A 26,248-nucleotide genomic window follows, 5' to 3' on the forward strand; every position below is an offset into this window, starting at 1 on the left:
TGGGCAAGGAAGCCATTTGTAGCTCTCTGTCACTGTTGACATATTCTGTTGTTGCGGCCTCGTCCCAAAATAAAATAAATCGAACCTCATAATCTTACACACAACACCCCATACACTTGAAAGTTTATCTCTTTTTTTTTTCTTCAAGTTAAGTTTTAGTTTATTCGCGCAATATCCAAGACATACATCAGTGGTTCCCAAACTTTTGCAGGCTGGCGCCCCCTTTGGCTCCCCAGTGAATTCCTAGCGCCCCCCCCCCCCCCCCAAGGACCGGCATTTATATAAATAAATAATACATTTATATAAATAAATAAATAATACATTTATAATATCATTACCATTACGTTGAATTAGTGGGAGCACTGAGTTTGTTTCTCAGAAACGAGCCGGTCCCATCTAGACGTAATCGGAGACAATGACACCCGAAGTGATTTAAGGTTTGTTTTTTATTGCAGGATGCTTGGTCTCCATGTGTTGAAGCAGTTTTGAATGCTTCACTGCCTGGTTAGTTAGCCTGTCGCCACATATTAGCTTTGCGGGCTCGACTGGGGAAACAGGTCACGTGACCGGGACGAGTGTCTTGACCTGAATTAATTGATCGTCGATAAAAAAAAAATTCTGTGCGGCTTGGCGGCCCGGTACCAAGTGACCCAGGGACCGGTACCGGTCCGCGGCCCAGTGGTTGGGGACCACTGCCCTAACCAGCTCAACACAACACAACACGGCGCGTTCTGGCGAGTCCCCAATTTCATGTTGACTTGAACTCAAGATGATGTTGACCGCCAGAATGCGGTTTTTATTATAAGATAAAATTCTGAACATTACAAGCTTGAAATTACAAACCTGAGCTTTTGCTTTTGTAGTCTATGCTGTCGGATCTGACTGGGCCAGAGCGGCGTGTTGTGTACAAATCGACTGCCGCCCCCCTACCGCCCCCCTACCGCCCCTTTCTTCCTCACCGCCCCCCCAGATCTTTCCACCGCCCCCAGGGGGGCGGTACCGCCCACTTTGGGAACCACTGACATACATGATACAACAAACAGTATTACACAGTCGGATGCGTGAAAGGTCACCCCAAGCAAAGCTTTTAATAGGGGGCCCAGTTTTCCATACGTATCAGATATTGGCCAGATATCCTTACTTATTTTGGTAGTGCTTTCCAAGAAAAACGGGGGATAGGGTGGAGGAAAGAAAACAAAACCGAAATGTCATTTCGAACACACGTGCGACGAGGCAAATTAGGCGATGGTCAAATTAAGGCAGCATGCAGACGTCACCTAATTGCTGCATGCCTATACACACGTTCATATGCGTACCCCGTGCGCTCCTTTTGGATTCAAAGTGTTCGCATCTTCACCACCACGGCCACGTATTTAAGAGCACGTACGTCCCGTACACATGCGAGGGGCAATCATGTCACTCTGCACATACGGCCTTACTGCTCAGCAAGTCATAAATGTGCGAAAGAATGCGCGCGTTACCACGGCGATGCCGACTGCGGTTACCGTGGTAACAAGAGACCGCTCGCTCGGGAGGCCACTTTGACGTGTCACTCGATTTGACATGAGGGAGCGCTAATCCGCTAGACGGTGGGCGTGGACCGCGTCTGACATCATTAGCGAGCACGTCCAATGCATGGCAGAGGCGCTGCTTGCGAATCTCGGCTGGCGGCTGGCTGCACGCGCTCACAAATGCGCTCTGTCCCGTGCACGCGTGTGCGTGTGGAGTGCGCAAGGGGGAGGGTTCCGAAAGTGTACCAGAAATGAGAGGAGTGAACTCATCGCCATCCTTCTCATCGTCTTCGCATTCGCTGTCGTCATCTTTGTTATCGTTCAAATTGTCTTCATCAACATCATCAGTATCTTTGTCATCACCTTCCTCATCATCATGATCACCACCTTGAGCTTCATCATTGGCTACACTTATAACATGGACACACCGATCGGAATAAAAACGCTTCATACACACACACTTACACACACGCGCGCGCACACACACAAAAGTCAATCTGATGACATCACACCTGCGTGTCAAATTATTTAGAATCCTCGGTCAAGCCCATCCCGATCAAGTTTTTATTCCGAACGAGAGGGGCGGTTTGTGTCGATTGATAATCCGTTTAGCGCGGTTGAAAGATGTGACGTCAGCGACTCCGCGTACGCGTTTGTTTTTTCCGGAGGGCGAGCGAGCCAAATAAATGGCGGGCGAAAGAGCTGGCCTCCAGCCCCATTAGGAAGTGTGAACTTGGTGTAACGGTGCAAATGAGAAATAGCGCCAAAGTTTCAAGTAGGAATGGACGGAGCGATGTTTTGAGACGGAAATCGCTACGGCCACTTCTTTAACGTCGATTTTCGGCATATCTCGTCAATCTGCACATTGCAATCTGCGATTCAGGGTGTACCCCGCTGGTGAGGAAAAGCGGTTCGGATGAATTTATTTAAACAAACAATACCTCGAATTAACGACGAGGAATTAAATCAGTAGGAAAAAAAACAAGTGTGTAGCGCAGCGCAGTGCGCGCCGTTCGGTAGAGGAACACTTGATGCAGGCTCGTGTCGTCTGTTCCTACCCGGACCACAAAACTGAGGCGCTCTCGCCGACTCACGCCTAACAAAGAGGCGCCGCTCAAGCGTGACACAAATAACATTTGTTGCATTTGAATCAAGCACATTACCTGGGCTTGAAAAGCACCACACAATGGCTCGCTAACGCAGCTAACGAGCGTGTGCTTGAAAATTTCGGTTTCTGCGATGGTTAGCATCAGCCGTTAGCTGGGCGGCGAGCTGAGGCGCGTATTGGACTGTGGCCGCCAGCCACTGGCCGGACTCTCCGGAACGCTCAAAGGTAGTCAAGTGGAGCGCCGTCAGTTGCGTCGCCATGGTAACGGACGCTGCGGAGGCGCCGCCCACCCGCGCAAGCATCACGTGGAGTTGAGCCGAAGCTGAACACCGGGGAAGCTGCTGCTCCTTGTTCTCCTCCTCCAGGCCAAGGCGTCCGCATGGCGTCCTCAGGTGGACCCGCGCTCGGAGACGCTCCCGCCGCCACCGCGCCCCCTGGCGGCCGCGCGCCCTTGGCCTCTAAAGCCCTGTCAGAGTCGTTCGCTCGCCTGCGCTACCTGGACACGTCATTGCTGGTGTGGAGGCAGCAGCAGGTGGCGGCGGCGGCCCCCCCGCCTCCGTCCTCTTACCTCAGTCGTAGCCAGTCGGGCTGGTACAGCAGCTACGGGAACAGCGCCGTGGTGGTCCCCGACAAGAGCCGCCTGGACGAGCAGCAAGGACGCTCCAGGGTTTGCACGCTCATGTAGCGCGACGGACAGACTCGCAAGGAGCCACTTTCACCAGACCAGGGGGTGTTGGATACAAAGTTGAGATTCCAGCTCATAGCCCCTCATCACAATGTAGCTTCGACGCAAGCAGTATAATTATACTATAGCCGTTACGTAAAGTAAATAAATTATGTTGCCCAACATCTATGGTTCTACCCGTAAGGTTTTGTGACTCATCGGTTTGCTCTGTTTTATTCAATACTTTGAATGAAATGGTGTTTTTTTGGTGTGTGTGTGTGTGTGGAGTTTGGATCTGTTTGGGCCGCTTCCTTGGGAGAAAAAAGAACGCACGTCAACAAACAGCAGCACGTTGGACGCTGTCCAACCATCATGAACATTTCAAATCGCTTACACGCCCCATCCTACTCAATATCAGAACCAATGAGGTGCCCTGGAAAAGTATCCCACAAAGCCGAGCTATTCCCGCCGTTTGCCCATGTTAGTGTGCTTGCGCTCACGGCAGAGTCAGCCAGGCCAAGCTCACGTTACGTGTTTATTTATGAAAAGAAAGGAAGTCAGAAAATAAGGATCCCATATCAGTAATTACACCAAATGATTTTTTTTTCTTTTTCTTCTAGCTTCTCGCGTGTTGGCGCGTAGCACACGCATGTAGCACGGCGACTACACGGGAAGCTACTTGACGAGAAGTGACTATACAGGAAGCTACTATACAGTGCTGACGTACGGCCCGACGGAGTGCATGCAAACACATCAAATCACTCTTTTCCTTTTTCTTAGTAAAATACAAAATTAACTAGAGCAACTAAAAACAAACCCGCCCCTGCCCACCCGCCCGTCGCACGTGGCCGGCTGGCGTGACCTGACCGATGGGATGAGGACATTGATGATGATTAAGAACGTAAAATTTGAAAGATTAAAAACTTGTTCCCCCCTCGCAGCGATGTTTGGCGGTAGTGTTAGTGGGGGGGGGGGGGGGGGGGGGGCAGGGGCAGGTGGCGACGTCACAAAGGCTTTTCATTCACTCAAAAGTGTCTGTCACGGAAACTCGCTGCCATGCCTCCCCCAACGTGGCGTGCCCCCCGCCCCCCAGGCCATTCTTCTGACGGCAAACGTGTCGGCTTTCTTTTCCTCCACAAAGAACAAAATTCAAAAACAAAGACTAGATAGATGCTAAAAAACAGCTCAGCTTATGTACATACATCTGTGTGTGTACTTGAGTGTCTATATTTATATATTTGTGTGTGTGTGTGTGTGTGTGTGCGTGTGTGTGTGTGTGTGTGGGGGGGGGGGAACAAGTCCGGAGAGTTCAGTCTGTGTCTGACGAAGAGGACGTTCCCGTCGAGGAGCTGTCATCAGACGAGGAAGATGAGCTGCCACTCAAACGACTGGCCCCGCCCCCCGATGCTCCGCCTCCAGCTTGCTTCTCTGGAAAGAAAACAAACAACAAACGATGAGCGCCTCCTCGGTGCAGACGTTTGGAGACTCGACGCCGAGTCAGCGTGCAGAATTGACACGCGCGGCTACGGCTACGTTCGTCCTTCCTTGAAGTTCTTCTGCTCTGTGTGTGTGTGTGTGTGTGTGTGTGTGACTCACGCAAGAGCTTCCTCTGCTTCTTCTGCAGGCAAGACTTGACGTAGCGCTCCAGTTCTCGGAGCGTGGACGGCTTGAGGGTCTCAAAGTCGATCTCGATCTCGTCGGGGTTGGAGTCCCTCAGGGAAGGTTCCCTGGATTGGATGATGTGCACCACGCGGCCCAGCTTCTCTCCGGGCAGCCGGTTGATGTCCAGACTCAGCTGGCGTTTCTCGTCATACGACATGGGCAGAGAAGACGACTCCTCGGCGCCGCCGCCGTCGTCGCCGTTGGCCGAGCCACCCCCGGCCGCCTTGGCGCCCTTCTTGGCTTGTCTGGGAGACGGAGCGGCACACGACAGTTTCGCAACGTTTGGGCCCCCGAGAGGCCGCCGCTCGCTCAGCAAGAACCTCAACCCGGCCCAATCGGACAAGTTTTACTGTTGAGAAGCTGAAATTCTGTGGGACAAGCTGTTGCAGATGAAAGGTAGGAAGGAGTGAAGGAAGGAAGGAAGAAAGAAAGAAAGAAAGAAAGAAAGAAAGAAAGAAAGAAAGAAAGAAAGAAAGAAAGAAAGAAAGAAAGAAAGAAAGAAAGAAAGAAAGAAGGAAAGAAGGAAGGAAGGAAGGAAGGAAGGAAGGAAGGAAGGAAGGAAGGAAGGAAGGAAGGAAGGGAGCTTACCTGGCGGCAGTGACGGTGCTGTTGGCTTTACGCGCTGGCGCCTTCTTCTGATTGGCCTTGTTGGGCTGCTGAGCTTGGGCCTTGGGCTTCTTGTCGTCGTCAGGCTTGGCCTTGGCGGCGCTTTTGTCAGCCTTGTCTTTCTTCTTGTCCTTGTCCTTCTTCTCCTTCTTCTTCTTGGGCTTGCTGACGGGCGCCTGCGACAGGACGGCCAGCTGCTCGTGCACAGCCTTCAGCTGGAGGGAAAAGCTCGTTAGCGTCCGGTTAAACCCGTTAGCGCTAGCCGGAGGAGGAGACGAGTAGAATGTTCTGGACCTGGGATTGGCCGGCAGCACCAACCTGCTCCTGTAGCTCAGCCAAGCGCGTGGCGCGCTCCTCCTCCGAGTCGGACGACTCGTCTGAGGAGGAGTTGTTGCTGCTGTCGGACGAGGCCGTGCTTTTACTAACCAATGGCGTCGTGGACGGCGCCGACGCCTCCACGCCTTCGTCCGGGATCTTGGCGAAGCGCATCTCGAACACGTCCTGCCGGAAGACGGACGGCGGCCGTCAGCCTACGAGCCTTGGTCGCTCTCCCGCCTTTACTTTAATACTTTGCCATCTGGAACAAACTTTGCTCAAAAGAGCTCATTCCTAACGCTTGCTCTGATTGCTGACTGGGGAAAAGTCAAAGGTGAGGTGGAGCAAGCACGCTTGGCCTCCTAATGTGTCGCAACGCGGGCAGGCGGGCGGGCGATGGTACCTGCAGCTTGCGCGCCATGGCCACCACTTCGTGGTCGGGGGGGTTGTACTTGTAGCAGTTGGAGAACATTAACCTGACGTCGGTGGCGAAGCTCTGAGGGTCGCCGTACTCGCCTTTGTCCATCTTTTTCTGCAAAAAAAAAGCGCAGGCGGGTTACAGGCCGGTCCCCCCGCCCGGCCCGATGGCCCGGCGGCCTGGCCCAACGCTTACCCTGACGGTGCTGAGGTCCATGGGGTGCTTGATGATGTCGTGGTAGTCGTGCAGCTCCAGGGCCTCGGCGTCGACGGGCTTGTAGAAGGGCCAGGCGTAGGCGGCATGCTTTTTGGACAGCATCTCCTTCAAGATGGCGTCGCAGTGTTTCATCTGCTCTCCAGGCTTGCCTCCCTTGCGGCCACCGGCGGGCGCCCCGCCCGCGTCGCCCGTCTCCGGCTCCTCGCCCGCCTCCCGGCGCGCTTTGGCGGGGCGGGCGGCAGCCTCCCGGCGGGCCGAGACCAGCTTGGCGGGTTTGGCGTCCTGCGCGGTGGGCGAGTCGGCGCGGCTGGCTGAGATGGCTGACGTGGTGGGCGTGGTGGTGTCCGCTTTCCTCTTCACGCCCTTCTTCTGTCGGCACAGCGCGCACCACGCACGGTGGGTGACGTCTAGCAAAAGCCACCGAGGAAATGTTGAGGCCCCAGCCCGGCGCTAACCTTGACAACGGGCTGAGCGGACGGCATCATGGCGGCGGGCGGCGGCACGGGCGGCGGCGGCTGGACGTTTGTGGGCGTGGCGGAAATGACGGCCGTCTGGGAGGGCGAGGGGTAGGAGGACGGCGGCGACGCCGACGACTCCGCCTGCTGACTCACTGACACGCAAAGGAGGTGGACCGTGAGCGAGCGGCCGTCTGGCGCCGGGCTAACAACGGTCCTTTGCGATCTAGCTGGTTCCAATTTTTGGGAAAATGCTTTCCATCCGTCTGTCCATTCATTTGTTTGTTTTGGGGTGCGTACGTGCGTGCGTGCGTACCTACCTAGGGCGGCGGCACCAGGAACCTGCTTGCTCTTGTTCTTGCCTTTGGGGGCGGGCGGCAGCAGCGCCACTTCCTCCTGAGGCATCTGAGCCACCTTCTGCAGAAATATCTTCTCCAGCGCCTGCGCCATTAGCACGATGTCGTCTGTTGGCTGCGCGCGCGCACACGCACACACACACAAAGCCGGCAACTCAAGTACAAGTACGGAAAGAATTTGCAAAGCCGGGCCGGCCCGGGGGCGTACTTTGTTGTAGATGTAGCAGTTGGTGAACATGGTGTTGAAGTCCTGCATGGCCTCACTGGCGCTCCAGTAGTAGTTGTTCTCCAGACGCTTCTTGATGGTGCCCATGTCCATCGGGTTCTTGATCACCTTGTGGTAGTCCTACACACACACACACAGACACACACACAGACACACACACACACAGACACACACACACACAGACACACACAGACACACAGACACACAGACACACAGACACACAGACACACAGACACACAGACACACAGACACACACACACACACAGGGACAGGCTCAGCCACTCCCCTCCCCACAGCCTGGTACCAGCAGGGTGGGCGCCGGCTGCTCACCGCCAGGCACAGCTTGATGGCGTCCACGGGCTGGTAGAAAGGCCACGCAAACTGATGCTTCCACAGCGTCTTCACCACCACGTTCTGCATGTACTGCAGCTGGTTTGTCTTCCTGCGCGAGCGCACACACACGCACGCGCACACGCACACACACGAGTAACGCTTTGGATGGGTCGGTCGCCATGGCGCAGCCGCCACGTTGCTGGCGACTGGCCAGTTGTTGCCACAGAAAGAGGACACTGAGCTACCGCAGCTCCCTGTTGGCTAGCCATTAATGAAGCTGTGGCAGAGCCTCACCTGCCGGGCTTGGTGGGGTTGGTGACCTCCGGTGGCGGCGGGTTGCTGAGGGCCGGGGGGCTCGCAGGGGCGGCCTCGGGGGCGTCCGACATGGTGGACGGCGGCGCGCTGGCGCGGCGTGGGGATGCAGCGTCTGACCGCAGGAGGGGTGGGGAAACGGCAGAAGGTGGTCCCGAAGGGGTGGACGGGACAGCGGGCGAGCAGGTGCCTTTGGCTCAATCGCGTTGCGCCTTCAGCTGGACCTTTCCCTCCAGGAGACAAACTCCCATCGTACGACCTGACAAAGGCACAGCGTTAGTTGTCAGCAAGCCGACAGGGTGAAGAAGATGAGGGGGGGGGGAACGGCGAGCAACGACACAAGCGGCCGTCATCATGCGGAACTCTCAAAAACACAGAAAGAGCAATTGCGGAACTCTCAAAAACACAGAAAGAGCACTTCAAAGGCCTGGTCAATCCACCAGAACAAAAAAATATATATACCACTGACAGCAACCTTCAGTTTGCACAATTCAAGTGTCAGGACTTGAAGCGTCACTCTCATTTTGGACGCTTCGTGTGCATATTTTCAAATGAAACTTGTCAGCCAATCGCCGAAGGGCTCGCGACACGAACGGAGCAAGAAAGTTGGGGAATTCTGTTGACAAAGAAGAAAGTTCGACTGCCCGTTTGAAAATTGAAGGCGGCAACATTTCTGGATGCAATATCACACTCAAATATTCCCCCAGAAAGGCCATTCTTCTTGACACAAAAAAACGGCAAGTCAAATGTAAATGGTCAAATGTCTCCCGTTTTGCGTGTCAAAACGTGTAGCTCATGACGTCACAACGTGAAAATGAGCTCAGCGAAAGGCTGCTGATGAACTTAACTTGTTTCCCCAGGTGAGGTAGCAAAACCAACGTGTGGCATTTCAAGCTTGCATTTTGCTCGCAACTCGGATTTTCGCCTGAGCCTCACGTTAACTGCTGTAGATTTTTTTGTTTTTGTTTTTTGACAAAATTGGTAAAGATGACTTAAGAAGAAACGTTGCCTTCGAAGGGAGCTAAGCATCCGTTTGCAAGCTCCACCGACTGCATCGGATAAAGCCAAAGCAAACGTGAACTCGCCTGGCTTGGCGGCTTGCAGATGCTTGCAGCGGCGGCTAGCGCACAAGCTAACGGCCGACAGCGGCGGCTCCTGGGCGAATCCCCGCGATGAGCCCGCCAGCCGCTTTTTGGCACACACGCAGCCCGTTTTTGTCCGCCGACGTGGGCACAAACGTAGCCCCGCGATGAAAGGCGCTCGCGGGCTTGGCCATTTTCTCACGGCCCAGCGCGACGCTCGCGATGCTCGCTCGCTAGCTGGAAAAAGATGGCGGGCAAGCCGACGCACAAGAGCGACTACGCGAGCTAGCTACACAACGTTCAGCACGTCGCCACCACAAGGAAGAAGCGCGCGCGCGGGCGTACGCCCGTCCGTGGACGGAAGGGGGCACGCCGATCGAGTTGCTCGTCAAAGTTGAAGCAACATCGACGCTCGCTCGCCCGCTGGCTCGCGCTGGCAGGGTTAATTAGCACGTTAGCATGTTAGCTGAGCTTTGTCTGAAGGCGCCGAGCGGCCGGGATTGCTCCCGACGAGCGGCGTCACTTTGCGGCCGGGCCAAGCCCGAGCCGGCCCCGAGACCAATGCCACAGCGCGCGCGCACGTCTTTACTTTGGGCTTCGGTCCTCCGGCGAGTCCAACGGCGGCCTCGGCTCACGTTCCGGGATGATTTGGATTTAGCCGAGTAGCATAATAGATGAGTTATCAGCTGTCTCCCCTACGCGCAGCCGTAGTGACTAGGCGCGTCATCGCTGTTGTTGTGCCCCGATTGGCTGGCCGCGTAGTCGAGGCGTTGCCATTGCTTCAACCCGCTTCCCTTTTCGACAAGTCGTGTAAAACAAAATGGCAAATGAAGTTGTAATGAATGTGTTGTACATACAGAAATACAAAAACTCTAATAAATTGAAATAATTGGGCCGAGCGCGTTGCACGATCTTTGCATTTGTGATTGGACGACCAGGGCAAAATTGGCGGAGTGCTGCGATTGGTCGAAGGGAACAGCACGCTGCTGTGATTGGCCAAATATTCAGTTTGGCGCTCAAGTGACGAACTTCATTTCCCTGTGTACATTGCGTTCCGCTGTGACGTTAACTGCTGTGTTTGACACCGATGTCAACGTTCAACCGCCTCAGCTATCGTGTCCCCACTATGTTGCGGCAAGACCTTTTGCCATCTTTGTTTTGACTATTTCCTCCATTATTTTGCTTGCCTCCGTATTTGTTCATCTTCGCCTTGCCTGATTGTTCTTTTTGTTGTGTATTTGTTAAAATTCTATCATCTATCTTTTGCGATGTTAAGAAATAAGGCTTGCCAAAAGCTCAAGAAACACATTTCAGCACCTGCCACCATCAGATGTTATAGTACAGTATAAGACGCCGATTATTATCACTTAACGATGTTTCCGTTTAAATGACGGTTCTGTGTGTGTGGGGGGGGGGGGCTTCTCAAGCAAATGCAGTAACGCTGTAAATATTAATCATAAGCTATGTTCAGTTGTGAGGGGCGATCAATGGATTGATTCAAAATGAAAGGAGAATGGAATTTGGCTACAAGTAAAAGGTCAAAGAGCATGTATGTGATTTCCAGAGAAGCTTTACTGTCATCAGCATGATCAGTCCCGCGTTGCTGGCGGCCAAGAAGCTGGTTAACATGCAGCAGAGCGGCTGAGCAAAAGGACAAGAAGTGCCATAGGGTAGACGGGCCGTGAGGTAGAATGACGGGCGATAAGTTAGGGGACAGACGGGAAGTTGGACAGACGCAGCCCAATGCTTATTGACTGTCTGGAGCCTCCGCCTCCTTGCCGTCAGCATCCGGGGGGTGTGGCGAGGAAGAGGAGGAGGAGGAGGAGCCCACGCAGAGGAGAAGGCGGCGGTGCCGATCCCGATGTGGCGTGACTTCCCCGGCCATCTCCGGACACGGGTAGGGGGTGACGCCGAGCCGGCGCGCTTCCGAGCTCTCGCCGCCGCCTCCCGGTCCCGTGGCTCCCCTGCGGACCGCCTTCCCGCCACCGCAGGGCAGCAGGGACCGTATCTTTGGGAGCCATCTCTTGCGAACCCTGCGAGCGTTGGTGCACATGTCGGCCGCGATCACGTTCATCTCGCTCTCCTTGAAGCTCGGAGCAAAGTTCTGACAGTACACTGAGCAGGACCGGCATCGTTAGTCACGGCACGATTATCATCGGGCATGGGCTGTGTTGGGAATCACTCATTTCGTCAAAATGGATGATTGGGAACACAGCCAGAGCGAGCGTGGGACGCGCCTTACGTTTGACGGTGTTTAACACCCGGTTGTCCAGCGGCTTTCGGCTCGGGTCGTTGGTGGAGGAGCGGATCCCCGTCCCGCAGCTGTTGGCTAGGGTGTTTCTACGGATAGCGCAACATTGGAACACGAGTACGCTCGTGTTAGCAAGAAAAGATCATTTAAGCTAGGCTATGCTAACCTGTCAAAGAAGGTCGCCAGCAGCCTCCTGAGCAGAACTTTGTGTTTCACCCCCGCACAAAGGTGACAGTTCATCAGCTGGCCCCGTGTCATCAACACGCCCGAACCTACGCGGGCGCAAATGAGCGTACACGCATGCACGCACGCAGGCACACACCCACACACACAATCCCACTAAACTATTCCACCCCTGGCAACAGCGCCATTTTTTTTTTTCCTTTTGAATTTGACATGACCTGCCACCAGTTCCAGCTTGTGTCCGGGCTCGCCCTCAGCGTAGAGCGCAGGGTGGCATCGATAGCCAATCTGACTGATCAGACTTGCGGGGAGCGCCACGCTGTCTCCTCCCACCGACACACACGCACGCCGCTCGCTGGCCGACGGCAGGCGCGGCGGCATCTCTGTTTAGAGACCGGCGGCGGGCGGGACACCAGGAGGCGAGTCATCAAAAGACACGCAGACGAGTCACGTGACTGGCCGACCGCTCTTACCCCGGTGTTGCATCGCGTCTCGGTAGATTCCAGAGTGTGCATCGCCGTAGTAACCGTCATCCGGCTTGACTTCCGTCCAGACTTCCGAGGGGGCGGGGGAGTCTTCTGAAGTAGTTGGGAGGTAGGACTGCAGGCCCAGGACCAGGCTCCTGGATGCACCCAAGTAATAAACAGCGCCCCCTCTGGTGCTCTGCAGCTTCCTCGAAAAGTCCACTCTGAGGACAAAGGGAGGAGGACTAGTCAGAAAGCAGGGCTGGGACTAAGGCGCTACCAACTTTTGGATCCGGTCAAAGCCGGACAGGCCACACCGGTCTTGCGCGAACTTCTGACCTGCCATTTGGTTCTTCTGGAGTTGTTCCTGCATGCTCCTCAGGAGGCGTCTCTCGCCTCTCCTGTTTGATCCGGCTCTCGGCCACAATCAGGTCCTCTGGAGTCATGCGCGACGGATCTGGACTGGAATCCTGCAGGTGGCCCACAGACTGGTCCAAAGGTCCCAGCTCATCCGCTGAGATGGTCTGTGAACCACCATCACAAAGAAAGGATCACACTAAAGAGCAGCCATTGTGGACCATTCTTTTGGACTAGGTGCTTCCTGCTTTTTGGTCTCGCTGGACCGAGTTGACCATAGTATTTGGAACAAGCGGACCGACAATAAGCTCATGGCCGAGGGTCTACCGGGCCACGCCGGACGCTCGACTGAAACTCACCTGCGAGTCGCAGCGATCCGGCGATGAGGACGATGTGCTCTTTGTCTTCATAAGCTCTCGACTCCTCTCCACAATGTTCTGGACCTGCAGGTACCCGGCCGTGTACATGAGCACCAGCTGCTCGCTGGAAACCATGTCGAGACGGCCCGTGTAGCAGAAGGTCAGGATTTGCCGGAAACAGGACGGCGTCACAGAGGACGGGAGCTCGTACGTCGAGCGGGACCACTCCGACGGGTCGGAGGACTCGGCGCTGAACAGGTCCCGGAAGTAGAGCGAGGAGGCGGCCAGGACGGCACGGTGGGCTTTGAAGAGCTGACCCTGGACCAGGATGGAGACGTCACAGTGGAGTCCCAGGAGTCTTTGCTGGTTCAGGCTGCTCAGAACGCTGCTTCCGAAATCACTGACCGAAACCTGAAGACCGGACTCCGCCATGATGGAATGGAGGCGGGCTTAGGGAGGGTTGCTCCTGATGCTGCCGGAAGGTGTAGCGTCCATGTCGTGCTGGTGGAGGGGAGGGGAGAGGGGGGTCCAAGGAAATGAAGGAATTTGAAGAAAAGCAGAGTCCACAAGAGTCCACTTGAGAGTACGTTTCAGTCTGACAGACACCAGAAGGGTCAGGTCGAGGCCAACGTGTCAGGGGGAGTCCACAATATTTTGGGAAAAAGTCCGTCCTGCCTACCACGAGCATGTCATTAGATATCGGCTGGGGCCAGGCGAGTCGCTGTCCGGCCCCTTTTGGAACTGTCCCTCCTCCACACACCTGATTGAAATGATCAGCGTCGTGAACCAACTTCTGCAGAGCTCGCTGATCATTTCAATGGGAGGGACAAAACAAGCAGGACGGCGGCTCCCTCGGAGCAGACCTGCCTACCATCGGTCAGTACCGAGACACCCGACATCCGCATACGAGGCTTTCAGAGCGCCCCCTCAGCCTGCATCCAGAACCTCAACTTATTGCTGAGCGCCTCTCATAATAGTAGCCAGTCATAATAGTACCCATTGTCAAGTCTGCGACAGTCCAGTAGAGTCTACCAGAGTTTTGAGTCCATCTGTGTCATCGTGCTCCCGGCCACCGTGACCCATTTCAAAAGTAGGAGTCCCGTACATTTTGGGGGAGTCCAATCAAGTCCGCTACGAAGTGCAGTTTTTCGTTCACTTTGGTCTTGCGCTTGTTTGGTTGCTCACCTCCTCTCTGCTCCTCTTCTGACGGCGGCAGCACGCAAACACACAAACGCACACACATACACGCGCAGAAAGCATCGGGGGGTTGCAGACAGAGAGGAGGGGGTGGGGTGGGGTGGGGGGAGTCATCTGAGGACAGCTAGGGCGCAAATGCAGCTAACTGCTAAAGCAACTAACTGCCCTGCGGAGGACGACAAGGGAGGGGGCACGGGCGCGCGTGCGCACGGACACACGCACACACATGCCAGCGCGTGTGGCATGACTGAGCTCAACTCACAGCACTGCATTGCAGTAGAGGCGCTTGGCATGCCGACTGCGCAAGCTCGCTCACACGCGCTACAGATGTGTTGCTGCGAGTGGATTGGGTGGCTCACAACTCCAGGTGAGGGAGTGAGGGCGGGCGGGCACTCACTCACTCACTGGAGCTGTCATAAATGATGAGGTCAGAGAAAAGATGACAAAACTGCTGGGTCATATTCTCGTTTGGAATGTATTTGACCTGACAGACTTTCACGTTTTAATCACAAGAATAAAACCATTTCAAAATTTCAGCATATGGTGTCACTGTTGCCAAAATGATTACTTGGCAACAAAGATAGCAGCAGGCGTCAAGTTCCTTCCACTGTCTGTGCCCCTTTCATTTGACATTTTCTCGCTTCTAAAAGCTTGTGTTGTTGTGTTGATTTTCTTTGACATCAAAATCAAACAATAAATTCCCCCCCCCCCCCCCGAAAAAGGCACATTCAAACTCAGATGACAAAAAGCAAAATAGAACACCCTGTAGCATTTAGATTTAGAAAGAGATTTTGAAAAGGCAACTATTGTCAGACATCCTTTCAGCGTCGAAAGCAAAATGAAAGCAGTGCGCTTCGTCTCCCCGCCGCGAGGTGGCCGCAACAAACACTTGACGTCACCAAAACAACATCCGGGCACGTTGACAAGATTACGAGGAAGAACGCCACAAAGAACGTCAAATGAGAAAAGGCTTCTGTCCAAAGTGTTCATCGCGCTGATTTGTCGTTCACTTTTTTACGCACATGATCATCGAGAACATGACGGAAGAGTACTAACCCGGCAAGAGCCAGATCGATACGGGGACTCGTTGCATCGCGGAGCACAACACTGCCTTCAGTTCGGGAAAGGAGGGAGCATTGAGTACTCGAAGGTGATTGGCTGATGTGGCCACTTGTGCAGCCTACCAAACTTGTTTTTGACCAATCACGGCAACGAAGAAGCATCCGCTAAAAACGCAAAAAGCGCCTCGCTGCTCTTCTTCCAAAAGGATACTGTGAGTGACTCTGCGAGAACAGAATGAATGGCGTGGCGTCCGCCCGTCTGCGCATTCGTCCACCGGTGTCGCCAAATCTGTTTCCGCCTCAGCGATTCTTGTTTTCATCGCAGCCACATACGCTCTCGGAGACAATCGGCGGCTTCCGTACAAGTGTCTCGTTTTTTGGTGTGATACCGCGAGAATTCAGCCGGAGGGGGAAAAAAAATGTGACAATTCTGTCCACGCGACGGTGCTGTTTCATTGTTTCTTTAGTGACGGAGCGATCACATTACATTACTCCACATGGAACATATGTTCTGATCAAATTATTTCATTAGACTTACATGCATATACAAATAAATAAGTAAACTTAATATCGTGTCGGCGTTTGTTGTCCGGTAACCATAGCAACGAGTCACCGCACCACTCAGGCGCGAGTTGCTGCCGTCGTCATATGGATGGTCGGTCGGTCAGTCACAAGTATTGCAACAAGAATTCTCTTGGTTAGATCGGGCTGCCTGCCGCAGGTTCGCTTGTGAAGTTCAAGACGACGTCTGAGGTATTCTTTCTTTTGAGAAATGTCCCCTCAAACATGGTCATTGTTCCGCCAATGGCCTACGAACACATTTTTCCCGACACATTCTTGATAATCAGAAACAGCTTTATTGGCTAAATTTGTGCATCCCAAACAAGGAATTTGACTAATATTAATTTGATTGGAATAACGTGCCGTTTGGTTTCTTCACTCATCAAGTTTTGCCAAATTTCATATCCACAAATCCAATGTTGGTTTTGTAAAACTTTGGGGGAAGGAAATCAGACAGTACACGAGTGTTGTGCGCAAACCCCCCAAAAACAATGAGATGCCTTCTTTTCATGTTTGCATCATTTCCCCCACCCCTCGACAGCTCGTTTTCGTTCGTAACTCGATTAATCTTGGAGTAAAGCTCATCAAAAAAATAGTAGTTTTTGCTGTGACGTCACAGATTTCAAATGTATGATCCTAATTGGACCATAGAGACCCTAAACGAAGAAAGAAAATGTTTGTATTTGATTGGTCATTTTGAGGCCTTTCTTCCCCTCCTTCTCACAGTATACCGCCTTAACATGACGTCACCCGCGGAGGGCGTGACCCGAGAGTCCATGAGGGACGACTCATTGCCGAGGGTAAATAAACGCTAATCGGTTAAACTAAGGCGAGACGTCTATGTGTCGGCGATGACGTCGCAATATAACGTGCGCGCATGCATGCATGCTTGTGTATTCCTTGATTGGATGCCAAATGTGTGAGTGTTTGTCTACGGCCGTGTTTTAGGCTCCACCTTTGACTGGGGGAGCCAGCAGCAGGTTCCCTGCAGACGTGGCCCAAGGTAACGAACAGTCTTGTCCACTTTGCTGTCAGGTGAGAACGACGGCACACGTACCTGTGCTCTGCTCTGCTCTGTTCTGTTGTGTGTGCAGCCTTGTCCCGTTGGAGCGTCCAGTGCCGACAGCAAGTCCCGCCCCCGCGTAACCCCCCCGTCCCTGACTTTGTGACCCTCAACCAGGAAGCCATCAAGTCCGGTTGCGTGACGGCCAAACAGCTGAGGGAGTACAGAGCACAGATGGGTGTGGTCAAGCACAGCGCCGCCTCCAAAGCGCACAGAGGCCGAGCTCCGCAACGCCCGCAAGTCCCGGACATCACCTTTGGGGTCAAGACGAGGTGCGACGTGCCCGGCGTTTTGTTTTGAAGGGACTATGCAGCGATTGCCTGCGAACGACACCGAACGCGCTCGCCGTGCTCTGCATCGTTTGCTCGTTCCCGAACCGAGGAATTTTGACAAACTGACGATGGCATTCCTCAGGCCGAGATCCCCGCTCTTCGACCTTTTGTCTCATGAGTACGGTCGGCGCTGGCTGGAGGACAACGTGAAAAGCCGTAACGAGCACCAACGACGCCATGCGGTCAGAGCACGTGCGCGCAAGCGCGGCGCACGCGCGCAAAATCACTCACCTACTTTTTCTGTTTGCAGGTGAAATGTGTGCCCTTTACACACACGCGCACTTCTTTGCTACGCACTAACCCTGCGCTTCCTCACATGAAGACGCGCACACACACGTGTGCACGCTATGCACAGGTAGTACAGACACACACGCCAATGTGTGCGCGAGCACTTACCAACTGTGTGTCAGGTGGGCCCCGCTCTGGACACTTTCAGCAAACGTCGCCATGCAAAGCCCACAGTCAACAAGGCAGCCGGTTAAGGCAACGAGTGGCGAGGTCGGCGGGCGGCCGCAGCACCAACTCAACAATGCCGTCATGTGCGTGATGGCAATCAATAAAAGTTGGAGGTGAAGCTACCCCGTCAAGGCATCCTGCCTTCTGTCAAGCGCATGCGCGCAACATTTCAAAATAACGCGCATGGTTTTGGTCCCTCATAGGACACGCATGGTTTTGGTCCCTCATAGGTGGTGTCAACCTCAAGGCCCGGGGGCCAGATATGGCCCGCCACATAATTTTATGTGGCCCGCAAAGACACATTGCGCATCGACTTCATGTGTCAATACAAATTGTCTTCGCTTTTAAGATAATGGAGATATTGCGAACCATTTTTATTAGCACTCTTTTATTTTAAAGAACGAACAGTACAAGAAGCTGACAGTCATAACGGCCTCCTGTACGACGACGGTGCGGCCTGCGACAAAAAAATCGGTTTGACACCTCTGCTTTAGCTTGACGTGACAAGCCGCCATGTTTCATGTGAAAATGCAAAGTGTGCGGCGGGACAAGGTATTTTTCACGCGAGTGCCGCGTGGTCAGTCCGTCTCTTGTGGCTCCTCCCGCTTCTTTTTCTTGGTGGTGAATTGGAGACCGGCGGAGAACTCGTCGGCGGCGGCCTTGGCGCTCTGCTGCTGCAGTCGATGCAACCTGGGTGAGGGATCGAGGGACGGAGGGATTTGGCATTGGTTGGATTGTCACGCAGACCATCCGCAATTGGATATGCTGCCGGAAATAGCCAATCTCCGTAATTGCTGTAACCTCGCAAAGTGTTTTAATATGCTTGCGTGCTCTCACTTGTGGCGTGCCTTTGCGGCGCTCGGGGCTCCCCGCGGGCCACCCCCTCCTCGGGCTCCGTCGGCGAGGTCTCGCGGCGCGTCTCTCAGGCCAAAGCTCTTGGCGGCGTGGCCCAGGTGGAGGGCGCGGATGTGGAAAACGTGCTTGAGACGGGCCGGGTAGGTGGCGTACGAGCGCAGGTACGAGGCCAGCGCTGACCGCACGGCAGAGCGTCAGCTGGGGCGAGGCAAGGTGGGCCGGGCTGAGCTCTTACCTTTCTTGGCGTTGCGCAGCGATGTGGCATCGGCGTGGACAAAGTCCTCAAAGTGCGTCTGCAGGACGGTGGCGCGCTCGCGCGTCTCCATCTCCAGAGCGCCGTGACTCGTCTGCCGGACGTCAAATCGCACGAGTTGCCATCGAGCGGACGCCGACCGGCTCGGAAGCTTACATACGAAAGGTGCGAGCGATACCTGGCTGCGGTACTTGCCCCGCCCCTTGAAGGCGTCGTCCTTCATGAGATGGGCCAGGATGTCGGGCAGCTTCATCTCCGACAAGCTGCGAGCAGACGGCCCCGCCCATCCGGTCAACGCCGGCCGGACCTCGAGCCAAACCGGGGCGGCGCCTCACCTGATGCCGCCGCGGGCCAATTCGTCCACGAACGCCGACTCACCGGGCGTGAGGAAGAGGAGGCTGCTGCCCGCCAAACCCATGCGCGCCGTGCGCCCTGCACGGTGGACGTACTCCGCCACGCTGCACGGAGGCGTGTACTGCCAGCAGGGGATGACAACATGCAGGTCAGAAGGGAGGAAAAGTCAAACCGGTGCGCCCCGTGTGTCACCTGTATTATCCACGTGACCTCAGGTAAGTGTAGCCCACGAGCGGCGACATCCTGAAACCACGACAAAAGTGTTTGGAGCGTATGACCCCATTGGCCGTCACGTCAAGTGCGTCTGAACGGACCGTACACAGCAGAACTCTGTGCTCAGAAGCTAAGAAGTCGCCAAAGGCCTCAGAGCGCTCCTGGTGGACAAAGCAAAGGTCATCCGACGCTCCGGAGGCGGAGCCTAGAGCCCGGAGCCGGCCTCACCTCCTGACACATGCTGCCGTGGAGGCGCAGGAAGAGCGGGCCCCCCAGCTTGGCTGACAACACGCCGCAGAAGAGCGAGTGCAGGAAGTCCACCTCCTCGCAACTGGACACAAACACCATGGCCTTCTTGCCCTACCACGCACACACGCAGCCACACGTGAGTGCGCAGGTGACGGAGACACGCTTAGAGGACGCACATACCCGGCAGGCATGGAGGAGGAAGGTGGCCAGGCAAACCAGTCGGACTTTACTGGGCACCACCACCGCAAAGTGTCGGAGGCCCGTCGGCAGCGCAAAGTTTTCCCATTGGCCCTCGGCGGCGCCGGGGGTGGCGCTGGGGCCAGGCCGGTCTGGGGGGGAGGCGGGCTCGTGCACCTGAACGCTGATCGGGTCCTTCAGACAAATGTCTGCCAAACGCGTCACACCTTCCAACCCACACGTGACTGTCAAGGGTTAGGGCAACGGCTTTGGGCCCGGTGAGCATTTACCCTGGGTGAGTGTTGCCGACAAGAGAACATTTTGTCGCTCTGATCCGGTGGCGTTCAAAGAATTTAAGATGATTGAGAGGTCCTTCTCAAAACCCAGGTCCAGCGTTCTGCAAAAGAAGGCAGCGGTTTGGGCCCGCGCGCTGTCGCATTTGCCATCGTGCGTGTGCGTGCGGTACCGGTCGGCCTCGTCCAGAACCAGCCAGCGTACGGCACCAAAGGCGATGCTGGCGGTGTGTTGGATGTGATCCACCAGACGTCCCGGCGTGGCCACCAGGATGTTGATGCCTTTGCGCAATCTGCCGACACCAGGCCAAACGCTGTGCTTAGGGGTGGGCGGGCGGGCCACTTTGCGTGCATGCGTGCATACGTACGTACGTAGTACGTACCTGGCCTTCTCCGACTTCCTCTTTTCGCCGCCCATCAGAACGCCGGGAACGATCCAGGTGAACGGCTGCCGTCCGAGGGAGGAACGGGGTCAGCGCTTCCCGTCCTTTCGCCATACGTGCGAGCGCGCCGGTTACCTTGAGAAGACTCTGGAAGGTGCCGAAGGTCTGCTGGGCCAGCTGGACAACGACAAGACGGCGGAAATGAGGGTTAGCGTTCAGCGCCGACCCGGACGCTTCCTGCAAATAAGGCTAACCTCCCTGGTGGGCACCACCACAAGGGCCAGAGGGCCGTCGCTGCGCCGGACTTTGGTGGGGAGACCCTGCAGGCTCTGCACCAGCGGGACGGCAAAAGACAGCGTCTTACCTGCCACGCGCAACAACACACACACGTCAGTCAGGTCCGTCAATCCCTCACTGCGCGTGCACTGACCTGAGCCCGTCTGGGATCGCACCACGGCGTCTCTCCCCGACAGAAGCGCCGGGATGCTCTGCTTCTGAACGCTGGACCGCAACAAGATGTCGTCAAGCTGGAGTGGAGTGGAGATGGAAACCTGCCTACCTGCCTGCCTGCCTGCGTCTTACCTGGTTAGCGTGGAGACATTGAGGACTTTGTTCAGCGTTGCCACCTGGTGCAGGAAAAGAGTCCATCAGGCCAAGGAGCTGACAGCGTGCACGTGCGTGCGTGCGCATTACCAGGTGAGGGTGAAGGTCCAAGTCTGAGAAGGACTCCGAGGTAAAAATCTTCTCTGTAAGCGGACACACGTCGGCCCTTAGCAAATGGGAGAACGTCAACACGCCATGGGCAGAAAAGGCAAAAGAAATCAAAAGTTCTCCTCAAAAGGACCCAACTAAAGTCTTTCCAGATGAGGCCTCACCTGCGCACTTGCGGTATCTCCGGGTTGTGCCTGAACAGCGACGAGGTCTTGATGTCTGCCTTGAGGCGCCGCCCGACCTGCGCTGGAGGCGGGGCCTCTTGCGGCCTTGCCCGTTTGGCACAACGCTCTTTGAAGGGAGGCCGCTTCCTCTTGGCCGCCTGAAGGGCAGACACAAAATCGGTTGGCGCATTCACTCGCCAATGCCTGGTCGTGCGTGTCGCTCTGATAGAGCGAGTCAGGTCAAAGTAGGCTCACCGGTAAAGTAGAAGGTGAACAGGAAGTGATGTTGATACACAACTGCCCGTCCGATGACGACATCCTCGCCCGGTCCTGAGCAAATGAGCCACACGACAAGCCCGATTGAAGGCGCAGCCGGACGCTTAGACGGAAGCGGTCCAGACGGCGTATTTCTACATATTTCAATCATCTAATCATACGAATAACCTCATGATGTAGTCTGAAAGCGGAGGTCTGTATGTTGCATGGATGCAATATGCACTTGTGAATGGATTTTTTTGGGGGGTATTATTATTTATTCCTGACGGGCTCGTGTCATTTCTTCAGCTTTATGAAAATCCAGCCAAAATAGAAACCTTGCTGACAGATGTGCACCATGCCACGCCAATGCTTTCTTTCCAATCACAATGTTTACAGTCAAAGTCATAACAAACAATTCTGCTACCGATATTAAGTCTGATGACGTTTATACTAATAATACTGATACTACTAGGAACTAATAAAAGTTGTTAGTGGCAAGATTGCTGACTTGGGGCGCCCTCTAGCGATATAATCAAGAACCTTCAGGACACCCATTCGACTTGGGAGCAATCGACCCGTTTCTCAAGCGAGTCCGCCCGCCTCGACGTGACTTCCAAGCCGGACTTGGACCTCAGCCAGCATTTTAGACTCGCGTGTATTTTGCGGCGTTTCACCATCAGGCTAATGCTAGCAACGTTTACGCGCGAGCCGGCAGCCAACAAGCAGACACCTTGGCTCCAAAATGGCGCACGTAAAGGACGGCCAACATAACCCAGTGGAAACATGAACGCAGACGCGAAGCCCAAAGACCAAAAACTCACCGCTAGGCACGCACGCTGAGCGAGAGAGAACGCGTGGAAAGGCTTCCTCTCACGTGAAGAGGCGAGGCCGCGCCTCTTTCGTCTCTTCTTCTTCGGCGTCTTTGTGTTCTTCTTCGTTGCCTTGCCAGTGGGCATTGCTTGCCTTTGCCTTTGCCTTGCCGCCACCTGTCGTTTTCATTCAGCTGCTCTTGTCGCTTCGAAGAAAAAGTCCAACGAGTAGATTGTTTGTTGTTCAATCAGTAGATTGCTTGTTGATTGGTTTTGGTTCCTGCGTGTTACAACAAGTCCGTCCACAGTGCCGACGTGAAATGTGTGCCAATATGATGTCACGCGCGGCGTGCGCATGCGTCTTCAAGAGAGCGTTTGCACACGCGCACGTTCCATTGAGCAGAGTTGGTAGAAAACAGGCGTGCTAACATGGCTAAGAAAGAAAACGAAGAAAAGCATTCCCCGTGCAGAGTGCGAGATAAAGGATGACGGGCTAACGGCAGAGAAATTGCTCTTAAGCAGCAAAACGCAATGTTTGCCAATCAATCAATCAATCAATCAATCAAAGCAATCGAGTGAAAAGGAACACAAGTCAGTTCAAAAAGGAAGGAGAGGTCACAAAGTCACGATGATGTTACTGTGATGTCACTACCATGTCATGACAATGTCACAATGACGTCACGATGATGTCATGATGATGTCACGACGATGTCACGGAATGGCAGCGAGATGACACGCAAAATAAAAAATAAGATAACAATCTGTGGCCAACGTCACCGCGCGGCCGTGACGTCGACTCAGGCCGCGGCATCGGTGACGCAGCAGGACGCGCTCGGGCCGACGACGCCACCACCTCGGCGGTGGCGCGCTAGGGTCAGCGTACGATGTGGTGGAGCGTCACGTTGTAGAGCAGCTGGCGGCCGTTGTTCCAGGCGTAGAGGGCCCTGTCGCGCGGGTTGTAGTCCAGCATGGAGATGTGGCCGTAGACGTTGGCCAGGGGCACGTCCACGTACTCGTAGGTGGAGGAGTCGGTGGCGAAGGCGTAGTAGACCCTGGTGGCGCCCGAGTGGCCGTCGGTGACGTAGAGCGTGCCGCAGAGCATGAAGGCCTCGCCGGCGCCGCGCTTGGGGTGCTGGGTGGTCCAGCTGCGCAGCACCCGCAGGCTGTCGGGGTCCAGCCGGCTCAGCGCCATGTTGCCGGCGTCGCGGTCGGTGGCGTAGACGGCCCACAGCCCGCCCTCGTCCACCATCAGGTCGATGTCCGAGTGGCCGCCCCACGAGTAGTGGTACGTGTTGCCGTAGCCGGCAAAGTCCAGCTGGCGGGAGCGGCTGATGAGCGACGACTTCAGGTCAAACTTGATCAGCGTGTGACTCTGGAACTTGTTGAAGTACAGCGAGCCGTTCAAGACCACCTGGCCCGTCCCGGACCACGGGTGAGGCAGGCGGTGCGAGGTGAAGTTGTCCGTGGTCATGAAGGCCAGCAGCGACGCGTACTCGCGCACAAAGCGGTTGTTGTGGTAGCCGTCCATGTACCACACCTGCCACAAGACAAAATGCATTTTTGCCATTTCAAAACAAACTCGTCCACGGCCACGTCGCCGACTCACTCTGTTGTCTCCGACGGGCGCCGCGGGGTCCGTCATCCAGGAGCCGAACCTGGACCCGGAGGTCTTGACGGTGACGGGCTGGGCTATTCTCGTCAGCTTCCCGCAAGCTGCGAGGCGAGCGGGAAGCCGGTCAGAGGCGTTGAACAAATACGTACACTCAGGCGTGGGCTACGCTCGCACGGCTGGCCGCTCGCTCGCTCACCGAGCCGCCGCATACAAGCGCGCAGACGCTCCTCCAGGCCGGCCACGCGAGCGTGCAGGTCTCGGGAGTCCGCCGGGGAGGCGCGGTCGTGCAGTTCGGCGAGCGCCGCCGTCACGTCGGCCGCCTCCTCCTTGAAGCGTCGCACCAGGAGGGCGTCGGCCTTGTACGCCTCCAGCCGCGGGATGAGCGGACGCAGCTCCTCCATTTTGGCCTTCATGGCCTGCAGCCAAACGCGCTCGTCAAAGGCTAACAAGTTCCCGGTGGCTAATTTGTGTAGCCTCCCTCCACAGGTTTTGAGAAACGCGAGCGAGACGAGATCCTCTAGCAAAAGTCAATGCGCGCTTACCTGGTAGTGCCTGGCCTTGTTGCCCTCATGCCCCACCTCCACCTCTTTGAACTTGTTTTCCAAGCCTCTGAGCTCCGCCTCCATCTTCTCCACCACGCCCATGTCCTGACGGCTGCGCCGCTCCAAATCCTCGATGGAGCGGCTTATGTTGTGCACCTGCAAAATTAAAGCCGTGGTAGCTAGCGAGGGGGGGGGGGGGGGGGTTGGGGCGGCGCTACGCTCGCCTGTATGTTTCTCACCTTGTCCAGCAGGTGTCGCACTTGCTTGCTGCGAGCGTCTCGGGAGCAAACGGCATCATCGAAGGGGGTCAACACCGTGCACACGCAGCCGCCTCCCGAGCTCTGGGCTGAGCTGAACACCTGCCAGCCGTCCCGCTCTTGACCCCGGTCCCGGACCCGTGGGGCCGCCGGACCCACCTGCGTGTGCGCGCGTCAAGGTGAAAGAAGGTTCACTCTCATCAAAATAAAGACGTCGAGAGATGTCACGTTTGTGCTGCGCGTGTGTGAAAATTCACAGCGAAAATTCACAGCGAGCGAGCGAACGTAGTTGAGTTTCGTAACGTGGGTGAGGCTGAGACGTGCGTCAGTGTGAGAGAGAATGAACGACGTGTGCGGATCTGATGTGAAAACGAGAAAGGACGGACGTAGCGTACCGGCGTGCAGGAGGCAGCGAGGAGAAGGATGAGCAGAAACGACTTGACCGCGTTCTCTTCGGACTCCATCCCTCCCGTCTTGTCCTTCTTTCTTCTCTTCTTTCGTCTTCTTGCAGCTCCGCTGCCGCGGCCAGCCCACTGCCAATACGCCGCACGCACAAGCCGTGGGCGTATGTGCGAGTGATGATGTCACTGCATGTCGTGTGGCAGCGTCCATGGCCGCTGAGGACTGCGCGCGCACTCGGTACCGACAACTATGTCGCTGTCGCCTGCAGCAGTGACATGTCTCTTCGCAGTGAGGAGACTGTCTCCATGGCAACCGCCGACTTAGAAAAAGATGCACGCATTCAAGCAGATGGACGAGGCACACGCAGGGATGTCCACGCACGCGCGCGCAGACACAAACACGTAGACGCGCGCAGCGTTGGGCCTACACGAGCTGGAAATGAGTTCTTGACGTCCCGTAAAACAAAGGCAGCCTCTGGCTGGTTACCACGGATCCAATCACAGCGTTGATTGTTGGAATGGAGAGCTTAGCATTAGCATTGTCAGCTCTAGCAATTGTGGAACTTAATGGCAATACGTGCAGACTATCTTTCCGACAGACAGCTCAGAAACCAGAGCCAGTCAGTTTTTGGAGAATGCGCATGCGCAGGTCTCTCCTCCCCACCCTTCACGCCTCCGCACTCGCGTGCACGAGCGCCATATTTCTCAAATACGTCACAAACAGGCTTTCTTTTACGAGAACCTTCATCGTCACGACGTTCATCAGCCATTTTCACTCAGAAGTCAAGCAGGGAACGCAACAACTAAACCAGTGTCCAAAGTTCGCGGGGTTTGAGCCACAAATTACGCGCATGCGCAGCACTTGGCGCAGGGACCTGAGCGCGTGTGGATGTCAACGAGGAACTAAAACACGGAAAACAAATTGATTGACAAGTTAACTGACCAATGCGGCCATCATTCACGCCGACAATGATTGGTTGAGGTTTTTCTGGTCCCACAGAGCGCGCTTTATATATATTATTTAAAGACGACCTATTTAACAATCCATCAGTGGTATGTGGGGAGAAATTTGAGAAATATTACCGAATAAACTGCAAATGAGATCCTCTGTAATACCTTTAAGTTGTCAGTGACGAGGACAAACCTTCACAATAAAGGCACACGTCAAA

The 26,248-nt window shown here is 55.2% G+C and overlaps 6 protein-coding genes across 12 annotated transcripts; 2 read left to right on the forward strand and 4 right to left on the reverse strand.

Annotated features, from left to right (window-relative positions):
* Window positions 1-2,463: 2,463 nt before the first annotated feature.
* Window positions 2,464-3,470, forward strand: LOC119127687 (putative uncharacterized protein BRD3OS). The gene has a single exon (XM_037259721.1). It carries the CDS (start codon window positions 2,999-3,001, stop codon window positions 3,302-3,304), a length of 306 nt encoding a protein of 101 aa, XP_037115616.1. The 5' UTR covers window positions 2,464-2,998; the 3' UTR covers window positions 3,305-3,470.
* A 335-nt stretch (window positions 3,471-3,805) lies between these two features.
* Window positions 3,806-10,001, reverse strand: LOC119127684 (bromodomain-containing protein 3-like). Its single transcript, XM_037259712.1, is given in 12 exon segments — window positions 3,806-4,711; window positions 4,880-5,190; window positions 5,534-5,820; window positions 5,822-6,052; window positions 6,270-6,398; window positions 6,480-6,869; window positions 6,956-7,110; window positions 7,276-7,426; window positions 7,520-7,657; window positions 7,868-7,979; window positions 8,165-8,441; window positions 9,854-10,001. Coding segments are annotated over 11 exon segments (2,115 nt in total). The 5' UTR covers window positions 8,257-8,441; window positions 9,854-10,001; the 3' UTR covers window positions 3,806-4,592.
* An 815-nt stretch (window positions 10,002-10,816) lies between these two features.
* Window positions 10,817-15,220, reverse strand: LOC119127685 (nucleus accumbens-associated protein 2-like). Of its 5 annotated transcripts, none has more exons than XM_037259717.1 (9): window positions 14,064-14,972; window positions 13,284-13,379; window positions 12,879-13,196; window positions 12,502-12,686; window positions 12,172-12,386; window positions 11,917-12,081; window positions 11,682-11,787; window positions 11,507-11,604; window positions 10,817-11,379 (listed from the first exon to the last, which is right to left on the reverse strand). In XM_037259717.1, exons 2-9 carry the CDS (start codon window positions 13,308-13,310, stop codon window positions 11,012-11,014), a joined length of 1,482 nt encoding a protein of 493 aa, XP_037115612.1. In that variant the 5' UTR covers window positions 13,311-13,379; window positions 14,064-14,972; the 3' UTR covers window positions 10,817-11,011. The 5 variants fall into 5 exon arrangements, with proteins under 5 accessions (XP_037115612.1, XP_037115610.1, XP_037115609.1 ...); XM_037259715.1 differs by having other exon boundaries at window positions 12,879-13,002; window positions 13,090-13,379; XM_037259714.1 differs by lacking the exon at window positions 14,064-14,972 and adding an exon at window positions 15,132-15,220 and having other exon boundaries at window positions 12,879-13,379.
* Window positions 15,214-17,671, forward strand: cfap77 (cilia and flagella associated protein 77). Of its 2 annotated transcripts, none has more exons than XM_037259720.1 (7): window positions 15,214-15,348; window positions 16,424-16,497; window positions 16,646-16,700; window positions 16,792-17,032; window positions 17,175-17,274; window positions 17,343-17,447; window positions 17,503-17,671. In XM_037259720.1, exons 2-7 carry the CDS (start codon window positions 16,438-16,440, stop codon window positions 17,572-17,574), a joined length of 633 nt encoding a protein of 210 aa, XP_037115615.1. In that variant the 5' UTR covers window positions 15,214-15,348; window positions 16,424-16,437; the 3' UTR covers window positions 17,575-17,671. The 2 variants fall into 2 exon arrangements, with proteins under 2 accessions (XP_037115615.1, XP_037115614.1); XM_037259719.1 differs by lacking the exon at window positions 15,214-15,348 and adding an exon at window positions 15,609-15,889.
* Window positions 17,672-17,907: 236 nt separating this feature from the next.
* Window positions 17,908-22,925, reverse strand: ddx31 (DEAD (Asp-Glu-Ala-Asp) box polypeptide 31). Of its 2 annotated transcripts, XM_037259726.1 has the most exons (20): window positions 22,280-22,924; window positions 21,456-21,530; window positions 21,201-21,358; window positions 21,019-21,094; window positions 20,908-20,951; window positions 20,756-20,826; window positions 20,580-20,689; window positions 20,461-20,502; window positions 20,326-20,390; window positions 20,116-20,235; window positions 19,940-20,046; window positions 19,653-19,876; window positions 19,452-19,583; window positions 19,325-19,384; window positions 19,203-19,253; window positions 18,992-19,131; window positions 18,835-18,919; window positions 18,639-18,750; window positions 18,386-18,578; window positions 17,908-18,238 (listed from the first exon to the last, which is right to left on the reverse strand). In XM_037259726.1, exons 1-20 carry the CDS (start codon window positions 22,412-22,414, stop codon window positions 18,127-18,129), a joined length of 2,112 nt encoding a protein of 703 aa, XP_037115621.1. In that variant the 5' UTR covers window positions 22,415-22,924; the 3' UTR covers window positions 17,908-18,126. The 2 variants fall into 2 exon arrangements, with proteins under 2 accessions (XP_037115621.1, XP_037115622.1); XM_037259727.1 differs by lacking the exon at window positions 21,456-21,530 and having other exon boundaries at window positions 22,280-22,925.
* On the reverse strand, window positions 22,782-26,115 carry LOC119127690 (noelin-like). The gene is made up of 6 exons (XM_037259728.1): window positions 25,074-26,115; window positions 24,661-24,837; window positions 24,422-24,577; window positions 24,076-24,295; window positions 23,874-23,980; window positions 22,782-23,804 (listed from the first exon to the last, which is right to left on the reverse strand). The coding sequence occupies exons 1-6, from the start codon at window positions 25,140-25,142 to the stop codon at window positions 23,142-23,144; spliced, it is 1,392 nt and encodes a 463-aa protein (XP_037115623.1). The 5' UTR covers window positions 25,143-26,115; the 3' UTR covers window positions 22,782-23,141.
* Between the last annotated feature and the right edge of the window lie 133 nt (window positions 26,116-26,248).

This window comes from Syngnathus acus, chromosome 9 (genome assembly GCF_901709675.1).
Source record: "Syngnathus acus chromosome 9, fSynAcu1.2, whole genome shotgun sequence".
In the NCBI taxonomy this organism is placed as follows: domain Eukaryota; kingdom Metazoa; phylum Chordata; class Actinopteri; order Syngnathiformes; family Syngnathidae; genus Syngnathus; species Syngnathus acus.

What these genes read in the sequence shown, in the direction of transcription:
- LOC119127687 (XM_037259721.1), top strand. Translation starts at nt 2,999, where the DNA reads ATGGCGTCCTCAGGTGGACCCGCGCTCGGAGACGCTCCCGCCGCCACC.
- LOC119127685 (XM_037259714.1), bottom strand. Translation starts at nt 13,310, where the DNA reads ATGGCGGAGTCCGGTCTTCAGGTTTCGGTCAGTGATTTCGGAAGCAGC. An exon ending in CCAGAAGAACCAAATGGCAG is followed by an intron (nt 12,387 to 12,501) that starts GTCAGAAGTTCG and finishes CTTTGTCCTCAG; the next exon opens with AGTGGACTTTTCGAGGAAGC. An exon ending in CTGGCGACCTTCTTTGACAG is followed by an intron (nt 11,605 to 11,681) that starts GTTAGCATAGCC and finishes CGCTATCCGTAG; the next exon opens with AAACACCCTAGCCAACAGCT.
- cfap77 (XM_037259720.1), top strand. Translation starts at nt 16,438, where the DNA reads ATGACGTCACCCGCGGAGGGCGTGACCCGAGAGTCCATGAGGGACGAC. An exon ending in ACCTTTGGGGTCAAGACGAG is followed by an intron (nt 17,033 to 17,174) that starts GTGCGACGTGCC and finishes GGCATTCCTCAG; the next exon opens with GCCGAGATCCCCGCTCTTCG. An exon ending in CGTGTGCACGCTATGCACAG is followed by an intron (nt 17,448 to 17,502) that starts GTAGTACAGACA and finishes ACTGTGTGTCAG; the next exon opens with GTGGGCCCCGCTCTGGACAC.
- ddx31 (XM_037259726.1), bottom strand. Translation starts at nt 22,414, where the DNA reads ATGCCCACTGGCAAGGCAACGAAGAAGAACACAAAGACGCCGAAGAAG. An exon ending in GGGGCAAGTACCGCAGCCAG is followed by an intron (nt 18,751 to 18,834) that starts GTATCGCTCGCA and finishes GACGTCCGGCAG; the next exon opens with ACGAGTCACGGCGCTCTGGA. An exon ending in GCCGCAAAGGCACGCCACAA is followed by an intron (nt 18,239 to 18,385) that starts GTGAGAGCACGC and finishes TCCCTCACCCAG; the next exon opens with GTTGCATCGACTGCAGCAGC.
- LOC119127690 (XM_037259728.1), bottom strand. Translation starts at nt 25,142, where the DNA reads ATGGAGTCCGAAGAGAACGCGGTCAAGTCGTTTCTGCTCATCCTTCTC. An exon ending in TCGCTGCCTCCTGCACGCCG is followed by an intron (nt 24,838 to 25,073) that starts GTACGCTACGTC and finishes GCGCACACGCAG; the next exon opens with GTGGGTCCGGCGGCCCCACG. An exon ending in CGCCCGTCGGAGACAACAGA is followed by an intron (nt 23,805 to 23,873) that starts GTGAGTCGGCGA and finishes GTCTTGTGGCAG; the next exon opens with GTGTGGTACATGGACGGCTA.